Genomic DNA, 22,177 nt, shown 5'->3' with positions numbered 1-22,177 from the left:
ACCTAGAAGTTTCACAGAAAGCTCAATATATCCAGAACTGACATTTCTCATTTTAATTGTGTTTATCCTAGGTTCTCCTTGAAAATTCCTTCTATCTTTATTTATGTTTATTACTTATTTTACTTTGTTGTTTACTTTTCATTATTTTACTTTTTTTCTGAATTACTATTAATTGTATTTTCCCTTTGTTAATTTGAAAATTTGACTTTAGTTTTCCAGTCCATTAATAGTTGCCTTTCCTTTCCCTGCTAATATTTTCAGCCATGTATAACGCAACTATTTCAACATGCCCCTAAACTGAACCTCTTTCTCAACTCCTCATATCCACTTATTATCATATGATTATGCATCTGACTATGTTCTCTTGGTAAATGGCATTATTATTTGTCAAGTTGCCCAAGTGAAAACCTGAAGTGATTCTAGATTTTCACCTGTTCTTTGTCCTTCATATCTAATCAGTTATCAAATTTTGCCAGTTCTACCTCTGTTCTATCTCTCACGTGTTTCTTCTTTTTTATAACACTCTTCTCTAAGCTTAAGCCCTCAGAATTTTTCTCTACTATTTCAGTTATCTAAGTTGTTTTCCACATATTTTGTTTTCTTGCTTCCCACCAGTTCATCTCCCATCCCAGTTTAAAATCCTTCTGTGGTTATCTTGTGCAATACCAGCAGGAACTTCTGCTCTATTCCTTGAATATACCTTGTTGTTTTACATTGATATCTCTGGTTGTACTTTTTTTATCTGCCTGTAGTTCCCTCTCCTCACCTCAATCTCATTCCTGTCCAACTCTTACTCATTCTTTAAGACTAAGCAAAACCTTTCTCATCGACCTCCTAAAACATTTCTTTGTACAACACACCACTAGAATAATTTCCTCTCTTTATGGCCCCCTGTATTTTGTATACAACTTTATTATACTACCTATCATATTTTATTGGTACTTACTTGCTTCGTCTCTTCTTAGTAGACTATGGGCTTCTTTAAAACAGAGACTGTATCTTATTCATGCCTGCATTCCCAGGGTCTTGCAAATATAGGCTTCAATACATGTTAAATATGTTTAGAAGGAACCTATAGTGGCATTATTTCAAAGCACAAAAAAGAGCAATGGGTTATGAAGGGAAAACAATTATGGAAATGAGATTTATTTATTCATGAAAACAAAATAACAGAAGTGGAATCAGTAATCATTTCATATATAAATTTTCTAAAATTTTGATATATTCTTTTTTCTCCACTGAACAGAAGAACTTAATTTTTTCCCCTCTTTAGCATTCAAGTGTTTCACTGTCTTAAGCATGAAGGAACAGGTGGCAGGACACTGCTAGTAGATGGATTCTATGCAGCAGAACAGGTACTTCAAAAGGTGCCTGAGGAATTTGAACTCCTTAGCCAAGTGCCATTGAAGCATGAATATATTGAAAATGTTGGAGAATGTCACAACCACATGATTGGGGTTGGGCCAGTCTTAAATGTCTACCCGTGGAATAAAGAGCTCTATTTGATCAGGTAAGTACCAAAGAACTATCCCTCAGTGTAATATATTTGTCAAATGTTAGTTTTCTAGTGTAATGAAAATTCCTAAGATCCTTATATCTGCCACATTTTAATATTGCTATTCTATACCTTTTTATTAGTACAATTTCTATTCCTATTATAATTGCCATGAAATAACAAATAGGTCAACAGGCAAGGATACTAGATTTGAGTGGGGGCAGATATTTCAGATACTATTTAAAAATGAAAACACTATTAAAATAAAAAAGTTGTTAAATTGTGCTTAGTGGCCAAACAGCTAGGGTACCCAAAGCCATGATGACCACAACATTTGACTATAACCCAGATTTATGCAAATCTTCTGACCTGTGTATATCGAATAGTCTACTAGATATCACCACTTAATATCTTATAGGATCATAAAACACATCATATTAAAAACTGAATTCATCATCTCCACTCTTTTCAAGCCTGCTGCTTCACACAGAGTTGTTGTGAAGATAAAAAATAAATTGTTGTTCCTGCCTTTGCCCCTGGATTGTAGTAGGAACTACATAAATACAAATTTGCTTCCCTGGGATAAGCTCCACTGGAAAACTCTCCCTCGCTCATGCTTGTATTTTAATTGCCTAGAACAATATTTATTATGAACATTTTTAAACACAGAAAAGTTGAAAGCATTTACAAAGAAAACTGGAGGACCTACCATCTAGATTCCACCGTTGAGTATTACTATACTTGCTTTATTACCTATCTATATCTATCTTTCTACCCCTCTGTCCATCTATCAGTTAATCTTATTTTTGATAGATTTCAAAGGACATTACAGATATGAGTATATGTCCCCTTAATATACTTAAACATTTATAACCTTAAGTAGAGTTGAATATTTGTTTACAAATTTTACATTTTGAGATAAAATATACATACTATGTATAAAATATTGAATATACACTTGCTGAGTTTTGACAAGTATATACACCTATGTAACTCAAACCCCCATCAAGATACAGAATATTACCATCACTACAGAAAGTACCTTCATTCCCCTTCTTAGTCCACCCTGCACGTACACCAAGAGGAAACCCCTGTTTTGATTTATTGTCACCATAGGTTAGTTTTGCTTGTTTAGAAATTCATACCATAGAATAAATCCATTCTTTTATGGAAAACATCTAAGTTGTCTCCTGTTTGGGATTATTATGAATAAAGCTGCCATGAATTTTCATATAAAAGTATCTTTGTAGATATGTGTTTTCATTTCACGTAGGTAAATGCCTAAGAGTGGAATGGCTGACTTGAGTAGATGACTCTTTAGTTTATTTAGCAACTGTCAGAACTTTTACTAAAGTTGTTGTTCCATTTAACAAGGTTGTCAACAATATATACAAGTGGTAACCACTCCACATCCTTACTAATTCTTGAGTGTTGTCAGTCTTATTAATTTTAGCTATCATAGTGGATATATCCTTGGGGTTCTCATTTATATTTTTGGTGATTGATGATGTTGAGCATCTTTCCATGTGCATATTGGCCATTCATATAGTTTCTTTCATTAAGTATCTAGTTAGATATTTTGCCTATTTTTTGATTGGATTGTCTTTTCATTATTGAGTAGTAGGAGTTCTTTATATACCTGGTCACCAGTTCTTACTTGATATGTGTTTTAGGAATATTATCTTCTAGTCTGTAGCCTACCTATTTATTTTTTAACAGTGTTGTTTCATAAGCAGAAGGTTTTGATTTTAGTGAAATGTAATTGATGAGGTTTTTTTCTTTAATGATCATTGTTTCTGTGACCTGCATAACAACTCTTTGACTATTCCACAACATGATGATATTCTCCTGTGTTTTCTAAAGATGTTATGGTTTTATCTTTTACATTTAAGTCAGTGATCTATTTCAAATTAATTTTCTACATGTTGTGAGGTAAAGGTAGAAGTTCGTATTTTGTATATATCGATATCAAAGTGTTATAGCATCATTTGTTGAAAAGACCTTCCTTCCCCTCATTGGACTGACTTTGCAACTCTTGTCAAAAATCAAATGACCATATAAATGTGAGTTTGTTTCTGGGCTCTCTGTTTGGTTCCATTATCTATCTGTGGATCTTTATGACAGTTCCACACAGTCCTGGCTACTTCAGGTTACAGTAATTATTGAAGTCAGGTAATATGTTTGTCAACTTTGTTCTTTTTCAAGATTATTTTGAATATTGTATGTCAGGGGTCTACACATTTTTCTGTAAAGGGCCAGATAGTAAATATTTTAGGCCTTGTGGGCCACATGGTCTCTATTGCGACTACTCAATACTATGTAGAAGCACAACAGCAGCCATAGACAATACATAATTGAATGGGTGTAGCTGTGTTCCAATAAAATGTTATTTACAAAAACAAGGAATAGGCTGGATTTGGCCCACAAACCATTGTTTGCTAGCCTTAGTTGTAGATTCTTTAAATTTTCATATAAATTTTAAAATCAGCTTATCAATTTCTAAGAAAAAGCCTATTAGGATTATAATTGAGATTGCTTTGAATCATTTTGGTGAGAACTGACAAACAAACAGTTTTGAGTCTTCTAATCAATGAACCTGACCCATCTTTCTATTTATTTGGTCTTCTTTAATTTCTCCCAGCAGTGCTTTGTAGCACTGAAGATATAAATCTTGTGTATCTTTTGTTTATTTTATTTCTAAGTATTTTTATGTTTTGATGGCATTGTAAAATAAAATTTTAATATCATTTTCCAATTGCTTGCTGCCATTATATAAAAACAATTTCTTTGTTTTTAAATTAGCATTTTATGCTATAGCCTTGCTAGAGTCATTCATTAGTCCTAAGAAGTTTTTGTTTTTTAGTTTTCTTGGGATTTTCTATATAGACAGTCATGTTATACAGCAGTTTTGTTTTTTTCTTTCCAATCTATATGCATATTTATTTGTTTTTCTTACCTTATTGCATTGGGTTACACTTCACTACTACGTTAAATAAGAGTGGCAAAAGCAGGCATCCTTAGGATGAAAGTATTCAGCATTTGGCATGAATGAAATTGGCTATAAGGGTTTGACAATGTCTGTTATCAGATTAAGGTATTTACTATCCAAGTTTGCTGATAATTTTTAAAAATCATGAATGGGTATTGAATTTTGATAAATTTCTTATCATTTGTCAATTGAAAAAATCATATTGTTTTCTTTATTATGTTAATATGGTAAATTGCAATAATTTATTTTCAAATGTTAAAGCAACTTTGCACTCCTATGATAAACTGTACTTGATCATAATTTTTTACTGTACACACACATATGTATATGTATATGTGTGTGCATGTGTATGTTAATAGTGTGGGTCCAGCAGAGATAGATACTACATGGTAGGTTAAACAGGGAAAGTTTAATATAAAGAATTATGAATTATGATAAAAGACTGACTATAAGATATGAGGAAATTCATTATAGTACCCTAGGACTGAGGCAGAATATCCAAGGGAGAATAAACATAGAAGGGATCCAGACCTGGAAGAAAGAATGGTTCAGCCACCTGATATCAGAGAGGTTTGCTGGTTTAGCCAGGCAGGAGCTGGTCTACAGTTGCTGAGCAAACAATAGGCCACCTTCCCAGAGTGCAGGTAGGGGAGCAGGCAGTCAGCAACTGGTGGTGTGAGTGTGCAAAGAAAGTCTGGGTGCCATTGAAAGCATGCAATCTAGGTGCTCTTAATTCTTCTTGCTTTCACTGGCACCCAGACTTCCTTTCAGTGTGTGATCCTGCAGAACACAGGAGGCTGCATGTAGGTCATGCAGCGGTCTGGTTTATTGCATTGAGAGGGTTGTGGAAAGGTTATCACCAGACTGAGGCTGCAAGGTCACGGAGGACCATGTTCTGAGCTCCAACGGCTGGTACTACCTGATGTCTTCACATGGACATAGCAGAGCCCTAGCCAGGGCCAGAAAGAGCAAGAGAACCAGCTACTGGAAAAGTTTAAGCTTCTGCTCACTATAAAAGAGAAATGCTGAAAGGAATTTTTATATCAAAAACATGTATGTAAGGATGCACTCAGAACTGAAAAATAATGAATTGGTAACTGACACATATACATAGCTGGTTTCAGCTTAATAATATCATGTTGAGAAATTTTGCATCTACGTTCAAGAGGGACACTGGTCCACAATTTTCTATTTTTGTAATGAATTTGTTATTTTGGTATTACCTGACTTTGTAAAACTCTAGTTTACCAAAGAGTTTGTGTGCTACTAGTGCTATTTCCACCTTAAATATTTGCTAGAATTTACTAGGGAAACTGGGAATGGAGTTTATTTTATGGGAAGGTTTTGGATATTAAATTCAATTTATACATAGAGACAGTGATAATAAAATTTTTCTGTTTCCTCTTTAGTGATTCTTTCAAGAAATTTGTATATTTTATCTAAGTTGTCAAATTTGTAGTCATAAAGTCATTTTAAATATTCTCTTATTATTTTCATAATGCCTATCATCTCCATAGTGATAATTCCTACTATTGGTAATTTTTGCTCTCTTTTTTTCTCATTTGGTCTAGCTAAGAATTTCTCAGTTTTGTCAGTCATTCTTTAACCATGTTATTTGATATTCTGTGTCCTCTCTGATTTTGTCTAATTGTTCTGTCAAGTGCTGACAAAACATTAAAACAGCCAAATAATATTGTGATTTTGTCTATTTCTCCCTTTAATTCTGTCAGTTCTTGCTATATGTTTTTGATTATCTGTTATTAAGCACATACCCATTTATGATTTTTATGTTTCTGATGAAATGACATTTTGCCCTCATAAAATGCCCCTCTTTAACTTTGTTTTGAATTCTTTTATCTGAAATTAATCTAGCTACTCCAGCCTTCTTACACTTTGCATATTATTTAATTTTCTATCCTCTTTTTTCTAACTTATTTGTGTTTTTGTATTTTAAAGTGTAGTTTTGCAAATGGCATATACATACTTCAGTTTTGCTTTTTTATCAAGTCTGACAATCTCCTTTAATTGGGATATTTAGTGCACTAACATTTTTAAAGTTTAAAACATTAAGAAGTTTTTAATTTGTATACCATAAAATTAATTTTTATTGAAGTATGGTTGAGTTACAATGTTGTGTTAATTTCTGATGTACAGCACAGTGATTCAGTCATACATATATACATATACATATATTGTTTTTCATTATTGGTTATTACAAGATATTGAATATAGATCCCTCTGCTACATAGTAGGAACTTGTTGTTTATCTGTTTTATATATAGTAGTGTATATATGTTAATCTCAAGCTCCTAATTTATCCCTTTCCCCTTTGGTAACCATAAGTTTGTTTTCTATGTCTGTGAGTCTGTTTCTGTTTTGTAAATAAGTTCGTGTCTTTTTTTTTTAATTCCACATATAAGGGATATCATATGGTATTTTTCTTTCTCTTTCTGGATTACTTCATTTGGAACGACGACCTCCAGGTCCATCCATGTTGCTGCAAATGGCATTATTTTATTCTTTTTATGGCTGAGTAGTATTCTGTTGTATAAATATACCACAACTTCTTTATCCAGTCATCTGCTGATGGACATTTAGGTTGTTTCCATGTCTTGGCTGTTGTAAATAGTGCTACTATGAACATTGGGGTGCATGTATCCTTGTGAATTAGCGTTTTCTCCAGATACATGCCCAGAGTGGGATTGCTGGATCATATGGGAAGTCTATTTTTAGTCTTTTGAGGAATCTCCATACTGTTGCCCACAATGGCTACACCAAACTACATTCCCACCAACACTGTAGGAGGGTTCCCTTTTCTTCCCATCCTCTTCATTTATCATTTGTGGACTTTTTAATGATGGCCATTCTGACTAATGTGAGGTGATACTTCATTGTACTTTTGATTTGCATTTCTCTGATAATTAGCAACATTGAGCATCTTTTCATGTGCCTATTGGCCATCTGTATATCTTCATTGGAGAAATGTCTGTTTAGGTGTTCTGCCCATTTTTGGATTTGGTTGTTTGGTTTTTATCTTATTAAGTTGTATGAAATGTTTATATATTCTGGAAATTAAGCCCTTGTCAGTCTTACCTTTTGCAAATATTTTCTCCCATCCCATAGGTTGTCTTTTTGTTTTGTTTACGGTTTCCTTTGCTGTGCAAAAGCTTATAAGTTTGATTAGGTCCCATTTGTTTATTTTTGCTTTTATTCCTATTGTCTTAGGAGACTGACCTAGGAAAACATTGCTGCAATTTATATCAGAGAATGTTTTGTCTATGTTCTCTTCTAGGAGATTTATGATGTTTTGTCTTATATTTAAGTCTGTAAGCTATTTTGAGTTTTTTGTGTGTGTGTGTATGGTGTGAGTGAGTGTTCTAACTTCATTGATTTAACATGCAGCTGTCCAGCTTTTGCAACACCACTTGCCAAAGAGACTGCCTTTTCTCCATTGTATATTCTTGCCTCCTTTGTCAAAGATTTATTGACTGTAGGTGTATTGGTTTATTTCTGGGCTCTCTATTCTGTTCCATTGATCCATATGTCTGTTTATATGCCAATACCATGCTGTTTTGACTACTGTAGCTCTGTAGTAGTGTCTGAAGTCTGGGAGGGTTATGTCTCCAGCTTTGTTCTTTTTCTTCAGTATTGCTTTGGCAATTCTGGCTCTTCATTGATTCTGTATAAATTTAAGGATTATTTATTCTAGTTCTGTGAGAAATGTCCTGGGTAATTTGATAAGGATGGCATTAAATCTATAGGTTGCATTGAGTAGTATGGCCATTTTAATAATACTAATTCTTCCAATCCAAGAGCATGGGATATCTTTTCATTTTTTTTCCAGTTTCCTATTCTCTTTTTTTTTAAAGATTTTTTTAATTGGAGGTACTGGGGATTGAACCCAGAACCTCATGCATGCCAAGCAGGCACACTACCACTGAGCCATTACCCTCCCCCCTAAACATTTTTTAATTAAGTTATAGTCATTTTACAATGTTCTGTCAAATTCCAGAGCACAATTTTTCAGTTATACGTGAACATACATATATTCATTATCACATTTTTTTTCACTGTGAGCTACCACAAGATCTTGTATATATTTCCCTGTGCTATACAGTATAATCTTGTTTATCTATTCTACATATGCCTGTCAGTATTTACAAATCTTGAACTCCCAGTCTGTCCCTTCCCACCCACCTCCACCTTGGGAACCACAAGTTTGTATTCTATGTCTATGAGTCTGTTTCTGTTTCGTATTTATGTTCTTTTTTTTTTAGATTCTACATATGAGCAATCTCATATGGTATTTTTCTTTCTCTTTCTGGCTTACTTCACTTAGAATGACATTCTCCAGCGACATCCATGTTGCTGCAAATGGCGTTTTGTTTTCATTTTCATGGCTGAATAGTATTCCATTGTATAAATATACCACAACTTCTTTATCTAGTCATCTGTTGATGGACATTTAGGTTGTTTCCATGTCTTGGCTATTGTAACTAGTGCTTCTGTGAACACTGGGGTACATGTATCTTTTTGAATTAAAGTCCCCTCTAGATTTATGCCAGGAGTGGGATTGCTGGATCATATGGTAAGTCTGTTTTTAGTCTTTAGAGGAATCTCCATACTGTTTTCCACAGTGGCTGCACCAAACTGCATTCCCACCAACAGTGTAGAAGGATTCCCTTTTCTCCACAGCCTCTCCAGCCTTTGTCATTTGTGGACTTTTGAATGATGGCCATTCTGACTGGTGTGAGGTGATACTTCATTGTACTTTTGATTTGCATTTATCTGATAATTAGCAATATTAAGTATTTTTTCATGTGCCTATTGTCCATTTGTATGTCTTCATTGGGGAATTGCTTGTTTAGGTCTTTTGCCCATTTTTGGATTTGGTTGTTTGGTTTTTCTTATTAAGTTGTATGAGCTGTTTATATATTCTGGAAATTAAGCCCTTGTCAGTCTCAACTTTTGCAAATATTTTCTCCCATTCCATCGGTTGTCTTTTTGTTTTGCTTATGGTTTCCTTTGCTGTGCAAAAGCTTATAAGTTTGATTAGGCCCCATTTGTTTATTTTTGCTCTTATTTCTATTGCCTGGGTAGACTGCCCTAGGAGAACATTGCTGAGATTTATGTCAGATAATGTTCTGCCTATGTTTTCTTCTAAGAGGTTTGTGGTGTCTTGTCTTATCTTTAAGTCTTTAAGCCATTTTGAGTTTATTGTTGTGTATAGTGTGAGGGAGTGTTCTAACTTAATTGATTTACATGCAGCTGTCCAGTTTTTCCAACACCATTTGCTGAAGAGACTGTCTTTACTCCATTGTATGTTCTTGCCTCCTTTGTCAAAGATTAATTGACCAAAAGTTTGTGGATTTATTTCTGGGCTCTCTATTTTGTTCCATTGATCCATATGTCTATTTTTGTGCCAATACCATGCTGTTTTGATTACTGTAGCTCTGTAATATTGTCTGAAGTATGGGAGGATTATTCCTTCTGCTTCATTCTTTTTCTTCAGTGTTCTTCAGCAATCCTGGGTCTTTATTGATTCCATATAAATTTTAGGATTATTTGTTCTAGTTCTGTGGAAAATGTCCTAGGTATTTTGATAGGGATGGCATTAAATCTGTAGATTGCATTGGGTAGTATGGCCATTTTAACCATATTAATTCTTCCAACCCAAAAACATGGGATATCTTTCCATTTCTTTAAGTCATCTTTAATTTCCTTAGTCAATGTTTTGTAGTTCTCTGCATATAAGGCTTTCATTTCCTTGGAGGACTGGCCTTTGTTGATTACCTTTTCCCTTGATAATGGGTCACATTTTTCTAGTTCTTGTTACATTGAATATTTTTCAGTTGTATTTTGAAGAATGTGAATATTGTGTTATTAGGACTCTAGATTATATTTCTCCAAAGAATTGATTTGGGGTTTGTTTTTTTTTTTTCCGTTGGCAATTAATTTAATTGAACTCAGAATTCAAGCTCTGTTCTTTGATAAGTCAAATTTCTGTTCAGTTATTTTAGGTATAGATGTAATTCTGAGTGTTTCTCTTGCACATGTGCAATTCAGGTGTCATCCAAATATTTGGGCAGAGCTTATAAATAGTTTTGTGCTCCCCTTCTCTGATTCTCTCCTTTCCAGGATTTCTTCTTCACTTTCTGGTGGCAGTGGATTCCCCAGACTGTATCCTTTGATTCTTCAGGACAGAAAGAGTGAGAGTTTTCTTTTGGGATTTTAACTGCCCTGTATGGTCAAGGGTATGGCATACCCTCAGGCTAGATGCCATGAAAATCTGAAACTCACCCAATACAGTTTCTTTCTTCCCTCCCCTCTGGTATGTGCCTTTACAGTACCTTTGGGTAGTTGGTTTTTGTATTTTGTCCAGAGTTTTTACTTGTCACCTATGAGAGGAATAGGTTAATCTAATAGGAGTTTACTTAGCTTTGTAAACTCCTCAATGAAGCAGAAGCAGAATACAGTGCTCAACGTTTGTAATAAAATAAAAAAGTAGCATGCTTTGTATATAAATACGTTTTTTAAATAAATGAGATATTGTAATAAAGATTAGGTACAATGGGTATTCATATTTTCAACCTTATTAAAACATTTTAGAGGAAGGGATATTAAAATGCAAATATTTAGATACAGCTATTTACCTATCCTCAGCTGTTAGTATTCAAAGCTTAGGCTAATCCTATCCTCAAAGTCTGAGTATAACTCACTGTGAAGACTTTCATGGTCTCTAGAGCTCATTTTTTTGTGGCTTGAGATAGCTAACTAGTGTTTATGTTAGCTAACATTATTGACCTCCTGTGTGTCAAGCACAGTGTTAGTTCACAATATATAATATTTTATATAATTTTCATAACCATATAAAGTTATTATTCTCAGTTTTCAGATGGGGAAATTGAGGCTCAAGGTGATCAAATTGTTTCTCTAAGGTCACACATCTGAACTGGGATTGTAACAGTGGTCTATCAGACAACAGTGCCCATCATTTTTCACTTATACCACAGTACTGAAATCTATCAAACACATCTTCCATTAAATCACTGAGTTCTCTTTACTTAGAAAATCTTCAATTTTCTGTCAGCCAATAAAAGGAATGGCTTCATTAAGACTCCCTAGCTTTTCTTGTTCAGTAAGTATCTGCTTTATTTGCTTTCCTCTACTTCCAGGTCTTTCTTGCATCATATCAAAGCAGAAAAAAAGAAAAAAATTACACAATAACATAACTACATCACTTTGTCTAGAAATCATCTTATTCTAAACAAAAAAAAATTGCAAATCCATTTTACTAATCTGTAACAAAGTTTTCCTGCCACTTCCTGCTATCAACCTTAGAAAACAACATTATCTAATATAAATAGTGAATACTAGATCCCATGTGACCTTGGACAAATCACAATGCCTTATCTTTATGTCCCTTATCTATAAAGTAAGATAATAATTAATTGCTGTACTACTTACCTCAGGCTTATTAGAGGGTCAATGAGATTGTGTATATGAAAACACTTAACTGTAAATCTGTATTTGAAGTCAACAGATTACAATTATGATGTGTAGAAAGTTGACCTTATGAACCAGCATACTCAGAAATTAGATCATTGTTCTAGTCTCTGGTACAAACAATGAGTTAAAGTATTATGGAGACCTGATTTCAAAACCACTCTGCTATATTTAAACTGTGTGGCATGTTTAACCTAAGTTTCAGTTGCCTTACATGCAAAAGGAGGTTAATACCACCTTTGCTTCTAGGGTGATAAAAGGATTATATGAAATAATATTTGTGCAAGTGCCTAACACAGCACTGAGGGTTTCTGGAAGTGACAGTGAGTGTCAATACCCTGGTGAAAACTATGCTTCCTCACCCACTTTTCCCTATGGGCATGACTCTTTGAAGCCTGGGATGAAGGACTATTATATGCATTCTTTCATTTGATTCTCACAGTAGCTCTATGAGATCAGCTAAGCAGATGTTATTATGCTCATTTTTATATATAAGAAAACTAAGAATATTGGCTCTGATTGTCCCATGTATGTCTAACACTAATGAATATGAGGTCTAAAAAGGGTACCATTAAACGTTTTTTTTTTCTCTTTGAAAAGAATACCTTTGGCAGTATCTATTAAAGCTGACCATATGCATACCTTGTGACACAACAATTGCATTCTTAAGTTTATATCAAAGATAAATGAATATATATATATATATATATATTTACCAAAAAACATGTAATACAATTTTCATAGCAGCACTATTTGTTTCCTTTTTTCCAGTTTTACTGAGACATCATTGACATGCAGCATTGGATTAGATTAAGGTATACAGCATAATGTGTTGATTAATATAGGTACATGTGGCAAAAGTATCACCACAATAAGTTTAGTTGACATCTATCACCACTTAGTTGCAATTTTTTATTTCTTGTGATAAGAACTTTTAAGATTTACTCTATTACCAACTTTCAAATGTACAATACAGTATCATTACTGTGCATTAGGCCTTATAACTGGAAGTTAGTACCTTTTGACTACCTTCACCCATTTCACCCACCCTCTACTCCCACCTCTGGCAACCACCAATCTGTTCTCAGTTCCTATGAGTTCCATTTTTTTCTTTGATTCCATATATATGTTGAATCATACATGTTTTTGTAAATAATGCCATTGAAATTTTGATAGGGATTGCATTGAATCTATAGATTGCTTTGGATATTATGGACATGCTAACAATATTAAGTCTTCCAGTTCATAAACACAGAATATCTTTTCATTTATTTGTGTCATTTTCAATTTCTTTCAACAGTGTCTTATAGGTTTCAGTGTACAGATCTTTCACCTCTTTGGTTAAATTTATTCCTAGGTATTTTATTCTTTTTGATACAATTGTAAATGGGTTGTTTTCTTAGTTTCTCTTTCTGACAGTATAGAAATGAAACTTTTTTCTTATTGATTTTACATTTTGCAGCTTAATTTTTTATTAATTCTAACACTTTTTTGGTGTAGTCTTAAGGGTTTTCTATATATAATATCATGTAATCTGAAAATAGAGACAGGTTTACTTCTTCCCCTTTCAATTTGCATCCTTTCATTTCTTTTTCTTATATGATTTCTGTGGCTAGGACTTCCAGTACTATTTAAATGAAAGAGGCAAGAGTCGGCATCCTTGTCTTATTCCTTATCTTAGAGTAAATGCTTTCAGGTTTCACAGTTGAGTGTAATGTTGGCTGTATGTTTGTCATATATGGCTTTTATTATGTCTAGGTGTATTCCCTCTACAGTTACTTTGTTAAAAATTTTTAGCATGAGTAGATGTTCAATTTTTTTCAAATGCTTTTTCTGTGTTTATTAAGATGATAATGATTTTTAGCCTTCATTTTGTTAATGTGGTGTATCACATTGATTGATTTACAGATGTTAACCCATTTTTGCATCCCTGGAATGAATCCCACTTGATCATGGTGTATGATCCTTTTAATGTACTGTTGAATTTGGTTTGCTAATATTTTTAGGATATTTGCATCTGTAGTCATCAGTGATATTGGCCTATAGTTTTCTTTTCTTGTAATGCCCTTATCTGGTTTTGGTATCAGGATAATGATGGCTTCATTAAATGAGTTTGAAATTGTTTCTCCTCTTCAAATTTTTGAAAGAGTTTGAGGAGGACTGGTATTAATTCTTCTTTAAATATTTGGTAGAATTCAATGGTGAAGCCATCAGGTTATAGACTTTTCTTTGTTCGGAGGTTTTTGATTACTAATTTAGTCTCTTTGCTATTCATTTGTCTGTTCATATTTTCTATTTCTTCATGATTCAGTCTTAATTGTTTGTATGTTTCTAGGAATTTTTATCTATTTCTTCTAGGTTGCCAAGTTGGCATATAATTGTTCATCATAGTCTCTTACCGTTTGTATTTCTGTGCTGTCAGTTGTAATATCTCCCCTTTCATTTGTAATTTTATTTATTGAGTCCTCTCTCTTTTTCTTGGTAAGTATAGTTATAGGTTTGTCTATTTTGCTTATCTTAAAAAAAACAGCTTAGTTTCATTGATCTTTTCTGTTGTCTTTTTCATCTCTACTTCACTTATTTCAGCTCTGATCTCTGTTATTTTCTTCCTTTTGCTGACTTTGGGCTTTGTTCCTTGAGGTATAAACTTACATTGTTTATTTTAGATCTTTCTTATTTTTTAATATAGGTGTTTAGTGTCATGAACTTCTTTCTTAGAACTGCTTTTGCTGCATGCCATAAGTTATGGTGTATTGTATTTCCATTTTAATTTGTCTCAAGATATTTTTATATGTCAAAGATGAAGTGGTTTTTCCAGTTTTATTGAGAAATGATTGACATATATCACTATATATAAGTTTAAGATATACAGGATAATGTTTTGATTTATATACATTGTGAAATGATTACCACAATAGGTTTAGTTAGCACCCATCATCACATATAGATATAATTTTTTAAAAAAGATCTCATTGTGATGAGAATTTTTAGGATCTCCTTTGGGAGGGGGATAAAAAAGTTTGTTTTAAGAAGAACAACTCATTGAGAGATAAAACCGTTTTAAAATTTGCATATATGTACTCTTAATTGTTTCTAAGAGTAGTTTACAACTTTAGCTTTTTAAACTTACATAGTTATCAAAGGAATAAAGCCAACCACAAAATAAGAATCAACAGAAATGCAGTAATCCAATCATAAAGGACAGTCAAATGTGCTTACATATATTCAAGGGATCAGTCATCTAAGTTATAAATAATAAGTAGTTCATTTGTGTCCTTTTTGTAAGATTTCACATATAAGCGATATCATATGGCATTTTTCTCTTTCTTGCTTACTTCACTTAGAATGACGATCTCCAGGTCCATCCATGTTGCTGCAAATGGCATTATTTAATTCTTTTTTATCACTGAGTAGTATTCCATTATATATATGTGTGTGCCTGTGTGTGTGTATACACACACACACACAGGCACACACATACATACATACACGTATACATATACCACATCTTCTTTATCCAGTCATTTTTTGATAGACATTTGGGTGGTTTCCATGTCTTGGCTATTGTAAATAGTGTTACTATGAACATTGGAGTGCATGTATCTTTTTGAATTAAGGTCCCCTCTAGATATATGCCCAGGAGTAGGATTGCTGGATCATATGGTAAGTCTATTTTTCAGTTTTTTAAGGAACCTCCATACTGTCCTCCATAGTGGCTACACCAGTTTACATTCCCACCAGCAGTGTAGGAGGGCTCCTTTTTATCCAAACCCTCTCCAGCATTTATCATTTGTAGACTTGTTAATGATACCCATTCTGGCTGGTGTGAGGTGATGTCTCATTGCAATTTTGATTTGCATTTCTCTAACAATTAGTAATGTTGAGCATCTTTTCATGTGCTTGTTGGCCATCTGTATGTCTTCTTTGGAGAGATGTCTATTTAGGTCTTCTGCCCATTTTTTGATTGGGTTACTTGTTTTTTTATATTAAGGTATATAAGCTGTTTGTATATTTTGGAAACTAGTCCCTTGTTGGCTGCATCATTTGCAAATATTTTATCCCATTCTGTAGGTTGTCTTTTCATTTTGTTGATGGTATCCTTAGCTGTGCAAAAGCTTTTAAGTTTAATTAGATCCCATTTATTTATCTTTGCTTTTTTCTTTCATTATTCTAGGAGCTGGTTCAAAAAATATATTGCTGTGATGTACGTCAAAGAGTGTTCTGCCTATGTTTTCCTCTAGGAGTTTCATACTATCTGGTCTTACATTTAAGTCTTTAATCCATTTTGAGTTTATTTTTGTATATGGTGTATAGAATGTTCTAATTTCATTCTTTTACAAGTAGCTGTCCAGCCTTCCCAGCACCACTTATTGAAGAGACTGTCTTTCCTCCACTGTATATTCTTGCCTTCTTTGTCTTAGATTAACTGACTGTAAGTGCTTGGGTTTATTTCTGAACTTTCTATCCTGTTCCATTGATCTGTCTGTTTTTGTGCTAGTACCATATTGTTTTGATTACTGTAGCTTTGTAGTATAGTCTGAAGTCAGGGAGCATGATTCCCCCCCAGCACCATTTTTCTTTTTTCTTTTTTCTTTTTTTTTTTTTTTTTTGAGATTGTTTTGGCTGTTCAAAGTCTTTTGTGTTTCCATACAAATTTTAACATTTTTTTGTTCCAGCTCTGTGAAAAATGTCAATGGTAATTTCATAGAGATGTATTGAATCTGTATATTCCTTTGGATAGTATGGCCATGTTAACAATATTGATTCTCCCAATCCAAGAACACAGTATATTGTTCCATTTGTTTGTATTGTTTTCAATTTCTTTCATCAATGTCTTATAGTTTTTGGAGTACAGGTCTTTTGCCTACTTGGGTAGGTTTATTCCTAGATATTTTATTCTTTTTTGTGTGGTGGTAAATGGTATTGTTTCCCTAATTTCTTTTTCTGCTATTTCATTGTTAGTGTATAGAAATGCAACTAATTTCTGTATATTAATTTTGTATCTTGCAAATTACTAAATTCCTTGATGAGTTCCAGTAGTTTTCTGGTCACTTCTTTAGGGTTTTCTATGTATAGTATCATGTCATCTGCAAACAGTGACAGGTTTACTTCTTTATTTCCAATTTGGGTTCCTTTTTCTTCTTTTTCTTCTGTGATTATTCAACTATGTTGAATAAAAGTAATGAGAAGGGGCATCCTTGTCTTGTTCCTGATCTTAGAGGAAATGATTTCAGCTTTTCCCCATTAAGTATGATGTTAGCTGTGGGTTTGTCATAAATGGCCTTTATTATGTTGAAGTATGTTCCATCTGTGCCCACTTTCTGGAGAGTTTTTATCATAGATGGATGTTGAATTTTTTCAAAAGCTTTTTCTGCATCTATTGAGATGGTCATATGGTTCTCCTTCAGTTTGTTAATGTGGTGTATCACCTTGATTGATGTACAGATATTGAACAATCCTTGCATCCCTAGGATAAATCCCACTTGATCATGTGTATGATCCTTTTAATGCATTATTGGAGTTGATTTGCTAGTATTTTGTTGAGGATTTTTGCATCTATATTCATAAGTGATATTGGCCTGTAATTTTCTTTTTTGTGTGTGATATCTTTTTCTGGTTTTGGTATCAGGGTGATGATGGCCTCATAGAATGAGTTCTGAAGTGTTCTTTCCTGTGCAATTTTTTGGAATAGTTACAGAAGGATAGGTGTTAACTCTTCTCTAAATGTTTGGTAGAATTCACCTGTGAAGCCATTTAGTCCTGGACATTTGTTTGCTGAGAGTTTTTTAATTACTGATTCAATTTCAGTACTGGTAATTGGTCTATTCATGTTATCTATTTCTTACCGGTTCAGTCTAGGCAAATTATACCTTTCTAAGAAATTTTCCATTTCTTCTATGTTGTCCTTTTTGTTGGCATATAGTTGCTCATAGTAGCCTCTTATTATCCCTTGTATTTCTGTGGTGTTGGTTGTAACTTCTCCCTTTTTATTTCTCATTTTATTAAGTTGGAACCTCTTCTTTTATTCTTGATGAGTCTGACTAAAGGTTTATCAATGTTGTTTGTCTTTTCAAAGAACCATCTTTTAGTTTCATTAATCTTTTCTATTGTTTTTTTATCTCTATTTCGTTTATTTCTGCACTAATCTTTATGATTTCTTTTCTTCTACTAACTTTGGGTTTTGTTTGTTCTTTTTTCTCTAGCTGCTTGAGATGTAAGGCTAAGTTCTTTACTTGAGATTTTTCTTGTTTCCTTAGGTAGGCTTGTATCACTATAAACTTTCCTCTTAGAACTGCTTTTGCTGCATCCCAGGGGTTTTGGATCATTGTGTTTTCACTTTCATTTGTCTCAAAGTGTTTTTTGATTTCCTCTTTGATTTCTTCAGTGGTCTATTGGTTGTTTAGTAGCATAGTGTTTAGCCTCCACATGTTTGCAGTTTTTGAAGTTTTTTGTTTGTTTGTTTGTAGTTCATTACTAACCTTATAGCATTGTGGTTGGAAAAGATGCTTGGTATGATTTCAGTTTTCTTAAATTTACTGAGGCTAGCTTTGTGGGCCAGCATGTGGTCGATTCTGGAGAATGTTCCATGTGCACTTGAGAAGAATGTGTATTCTGTTGCTTTTGAATGGAATGCTCTATAGATATCAATTAAGTCCATGTGATCTAATATGTTATTTAAGGCCTGTATTTCCTTATTGATTTTCTGTCTGGATGATTGATGTAATTGGGGTGTTAAGGTCCCCTACTGTTATTGTGTTATTGTTGATTTCTCCTTTTATGTCTGTTAATAATTGCCTTATATGTTGAGATGCTCCTAAGTTAGGTGCATATATATATTTACAATTGCTATATCTTCTTGGATTGATCCCTTGAGCATTATCTAGGGTCCTTTGTCTCTTGTAACAGTCTTTATGTTAAAATCTATTTTGTCTGATATAAGTATTGCTACTCCAGCTTTCTTTTGGTTTCTGTTTGCATGGAATATATTTTTCTATCCCCTCATTTTCAGCCTGTATGTGTCTCTAGCTCTGAAGTTGGTCTCTGGTAGACAGCATGTATATGGGTCTTGTTTTTGTATCCATTCAGCCAGTCTGTGTCTTTTGGTTGGAGAATTTAATCCATTTACATTTAAGGTAATTAATGATACTTACATTCTTATTGCCATTTTGTTAATTGTTTGGGGTTTGTTTTTGTAGGTCTTTTTTTCTCTCTCTTCTTTTTGTTCTCTTTTCTTGTGGTTTGATGACTGGAGAAGTTCCTTTAACATTTGTTGTAAAGTTAGTTTGGTGGTGCTGAATTCTTTCAGCTTTTGTTTATCTGTGAAGCTTTTGATTTCTTCATCAAGTATGAATGAGGGCCTTGCTGGATTGAGTATTCTTGGTCGTAAGTTTTTCCCCTTGCATCACTTTAAATATACTGTGCCACTCCCTTCTGGCCTGTAGAGTTTCTGTGAAAAATCAGCTGATAACATTATGGAAGTTCCCTTGTATGTTATTTGTTGCTTTTCTCTTGCTGATTTTAAATATTTTCTCCTTGTCTTTATTTTTTGTCAATTTGATTACTATGTGCCACAGTGTGTTCCTCTTTGGACTGATCCTGTATGGAACTCTCTGTGCTTCCTGGACTTGGGTGACTGTTGCCTTTCCCAATTTAGGGAAGTTTTCAGCTATTATCTCTTGAATATTTTCTCAGGTCCCTTCTCTCTATCTTCTCTTTCTGGGACCCTATAATGTGAATATTAGTGTGCTTCATGTTGTTCCAGAGGTCTCTTAAACTGTCCTCATTTCTTTTCATTCTTTTTTCTATTCTGTGGTAGTGATTTCCACTAATCTATCTTCTAGCTCATTGATCTGTTCTTCTGCCTCATTTAGTCTATTCTTAGTTCCTTTGAGTCTATTATTTATTTCAGTAATGGTATTCTTCAACTCTGTTTTGCTATTCTGTATATTTTCTATTTCTTTGCTAAAAACTTCAGTCTGTGAAACTATATTCTTACCGAGTTCTCTGAACATCTTTACAATCATAACTCTAAACTCTTTCTCAGATAGATTGCCTATGTCTTCATCACTTATTTCTTCTTCTGGGATTTTATCTTGTGCCTTGGCCTGGGAGATATTCCTCTGTCACCTCATATTGTCTAAATTTCTATTTGTATTTTTATGTTAGTTACATTTCTTGACCTTGGAGAAATGCCCCTTTGTAGGAGACGTCCTATGCATCCCAGCAGTGCACTCATCTCTTGTCACCCAAGGGCCAGGATCCAGTTGGTCCCAGGGTAGAGTCTGGCCTACATTTGTAGATTCCTTCCACAGGCTTTGGGATTGTTGTTTTCTTATTTCTGGTATCTGCCCCCAGTGGATGAGGCTGGACTAGAGGTTTATGCAGGTTTCCTGGCAGGAGGACGTGGTGCCTGCCCACTGCTGGGTGAAGCTTGGTCCTGGACCTCTGGTGGGTAAGGCTGTGTCTAGAGGTATTTGTGGCTCAGAAAGTCTGCTGATGGGTGGAGATGTGTTCCCACCCAGTATGTTGTTTGGTCTAAGGGTTCCCACCCCTTAAGCCTACAGGCTGTTCAGTGGAGTTAGGTCTTGATGCTAATGATCCAATCAAGATGTTAGCCTCCAGGAAAGCTCACGTAGATGAAAACTGCCCAAATGTCCTCCACCAGCTTTTGTGCTACCAGGGTGAGCTGCAGGTGTCCCTTAGCTCCCCAGGTGACCTTCCAAAATCAGCAGGCAGATCTGGCCCAGGTTCCTATGAAATCACTGCCTCCGCCCTTGGACCTGGTCCATGCAAGATTCTGTGTACACTTCCCAAGAGAATGAAGTCTCTGTTTCCCCCAGTCCCATGGGGTTCATGTAGTTAAGCCCCACTGGCCTTGAAAATCAGATGTCCTGGGGTCTCCTCCTCCCAATGCTGGAACCCCAGGCTGGGAAGCCTGACATGGAGCTCAGAACTCTCACTCCTGTGGGAGAGCCTCTGCAACTTAATTCTTTCAGCTCATGGGTCACCCACCTAGGGGGTATGGGACCTGATTATATCATAAGCATCCCCCTCCTACAGTTCCGGTTTTGGTTCCCTATTTTTTGTTTCCAGTTGAAGAATATCTTTTTTTGCTAGATTCCAGTCTTTTTTTTTTTTTCTTGATAGTTGTTTAGTGGTCAGTTGTGGTTTTGTTGTAATCATAAGAAGAGGCGAGCTTATGGTCCTACTACTCTGCCATCATGACCCTCTCTTACTTCTTGTAAGAATCTCTCCTTTAACTTTTGACAATTATATTGTGTCTCACTGTGGGTCTCTGGATTCATCTTCTTGGGAATCTCTGGGCTTCTGGGATCTGGATATCTGTTTCTTTCTCTAGATTAGGAGATTTTTCAACATTTTTAAAGAAATAAGCTTTTTGTCCCTTTCTCTCTTCTCATTCTGGAAGCCCTGTAATGCAAATATTAGTTTTCCTGATTGAGTCCCATAATTCTCTTAAGATGTCTTCACTCTTTTCCATTCTTTTTTTTCTTTTTTCTCCTCTGATTAGATAAGTTCCACTTTCCTTTCTTCGAGTGCATTGATTCTTTCTTCCACATTATCTATTTTCCTGTTGAATCCATCTATTGACCTTTCCAGTTTAGTTATTGCATTCTTCAGTTCTGTGATTTCTATTTGGTACTCTTTTATATTTTTTGTCTTTTTATTGAAATTCTCACTTTGTTATGCATTGTTCTCTTAAACTGGGTGTGAATCTTTTGATAATTACTTTGAACTCTTCTTTCAGATAAGTCATTTATCTCAATTTCATTAAGCTTTGCTTCTGGAGTCTTATATTGCTGTTTTGTTTAGAACATATTCCTCTGTTTCTTCATTTTCCTTGACTCTCTTTGTTATTTTCTGCACATTTCTCCCAGTCTTGACAGAGTAGTCTCATGTAGGAGATCAACCTTATCATTCAGTCCAGCTCTACCTCCTTGATTGTCTCTCAAACCTTTGTGATTTGTCCAAGCTGCTTTCTCTGTTAGTTATTAGTGGCTCCCAGCAGGTGAGGCTATGTCAAGTCCTGTCAGTGTCCCAAAGAGAAGGATCTCAGTCAGTACCTGGATGCAGGCTGATTGGCAGCAGTTTTTAAAGTATGCAAGTAGACCTCTTTCAAGGGAAGACTTGAAGCTGGGAGCTTCTGTCTGCTCCCTCTGCACTAAGCC

At 34.4% G+C, this 22,177-nt stretch overlaps 1 protein-coding gene across 4 annotated transcripts in view; it reads left to right on the top strand.

Annotated features, from left to right (window-relative positions):
- Positions 1-22,177, top strand: part of TMLHE (trimethyllysine hydroxylase, epsilon) — an 80,667-nt gene that overhangs the window by 45,960 nt on the left and 12,530 nt on the right. For 3 of the 4 annotated variants that reach the window (XM_045504401.2, XM_045504400.2, XM_010967097.3), the window contains one exon: positions 1,274-1,510. The exons of the other annotated variant lie outside the window; for it this stretch is intronic. In XM_045504401.2, the coding sequence (XP_045360357.1) occupies positions 1,274-1,510 (237 nt within the window). The remainder of the gene's footprint in view (positions 1-1,273; positions 1,511-22,177) is intronic. 4 annotated transcript variants of the gene reach the window in all.

The sequence above is a fragment of the Camelus bactrianus genome, chromosome X (genome assembly GCF_048773025.1).
Source record: "Camelus bactrianus isolate YW-2024 breed Bactrian camel chromosome X, ASM4877302v1, whole genome shotgun sequence".
Classification (NCBI taxonomy): Eukaryota; Metazoa; Chordata; class Mammalia; order Artiodactyla; family Camelidae; genus Camelus; species Camelus bactrianus.
Note: the sequence above shows the minus strand (reverse complement) of the source record. Positions and strands in the feature narration are given on the sequence as shown.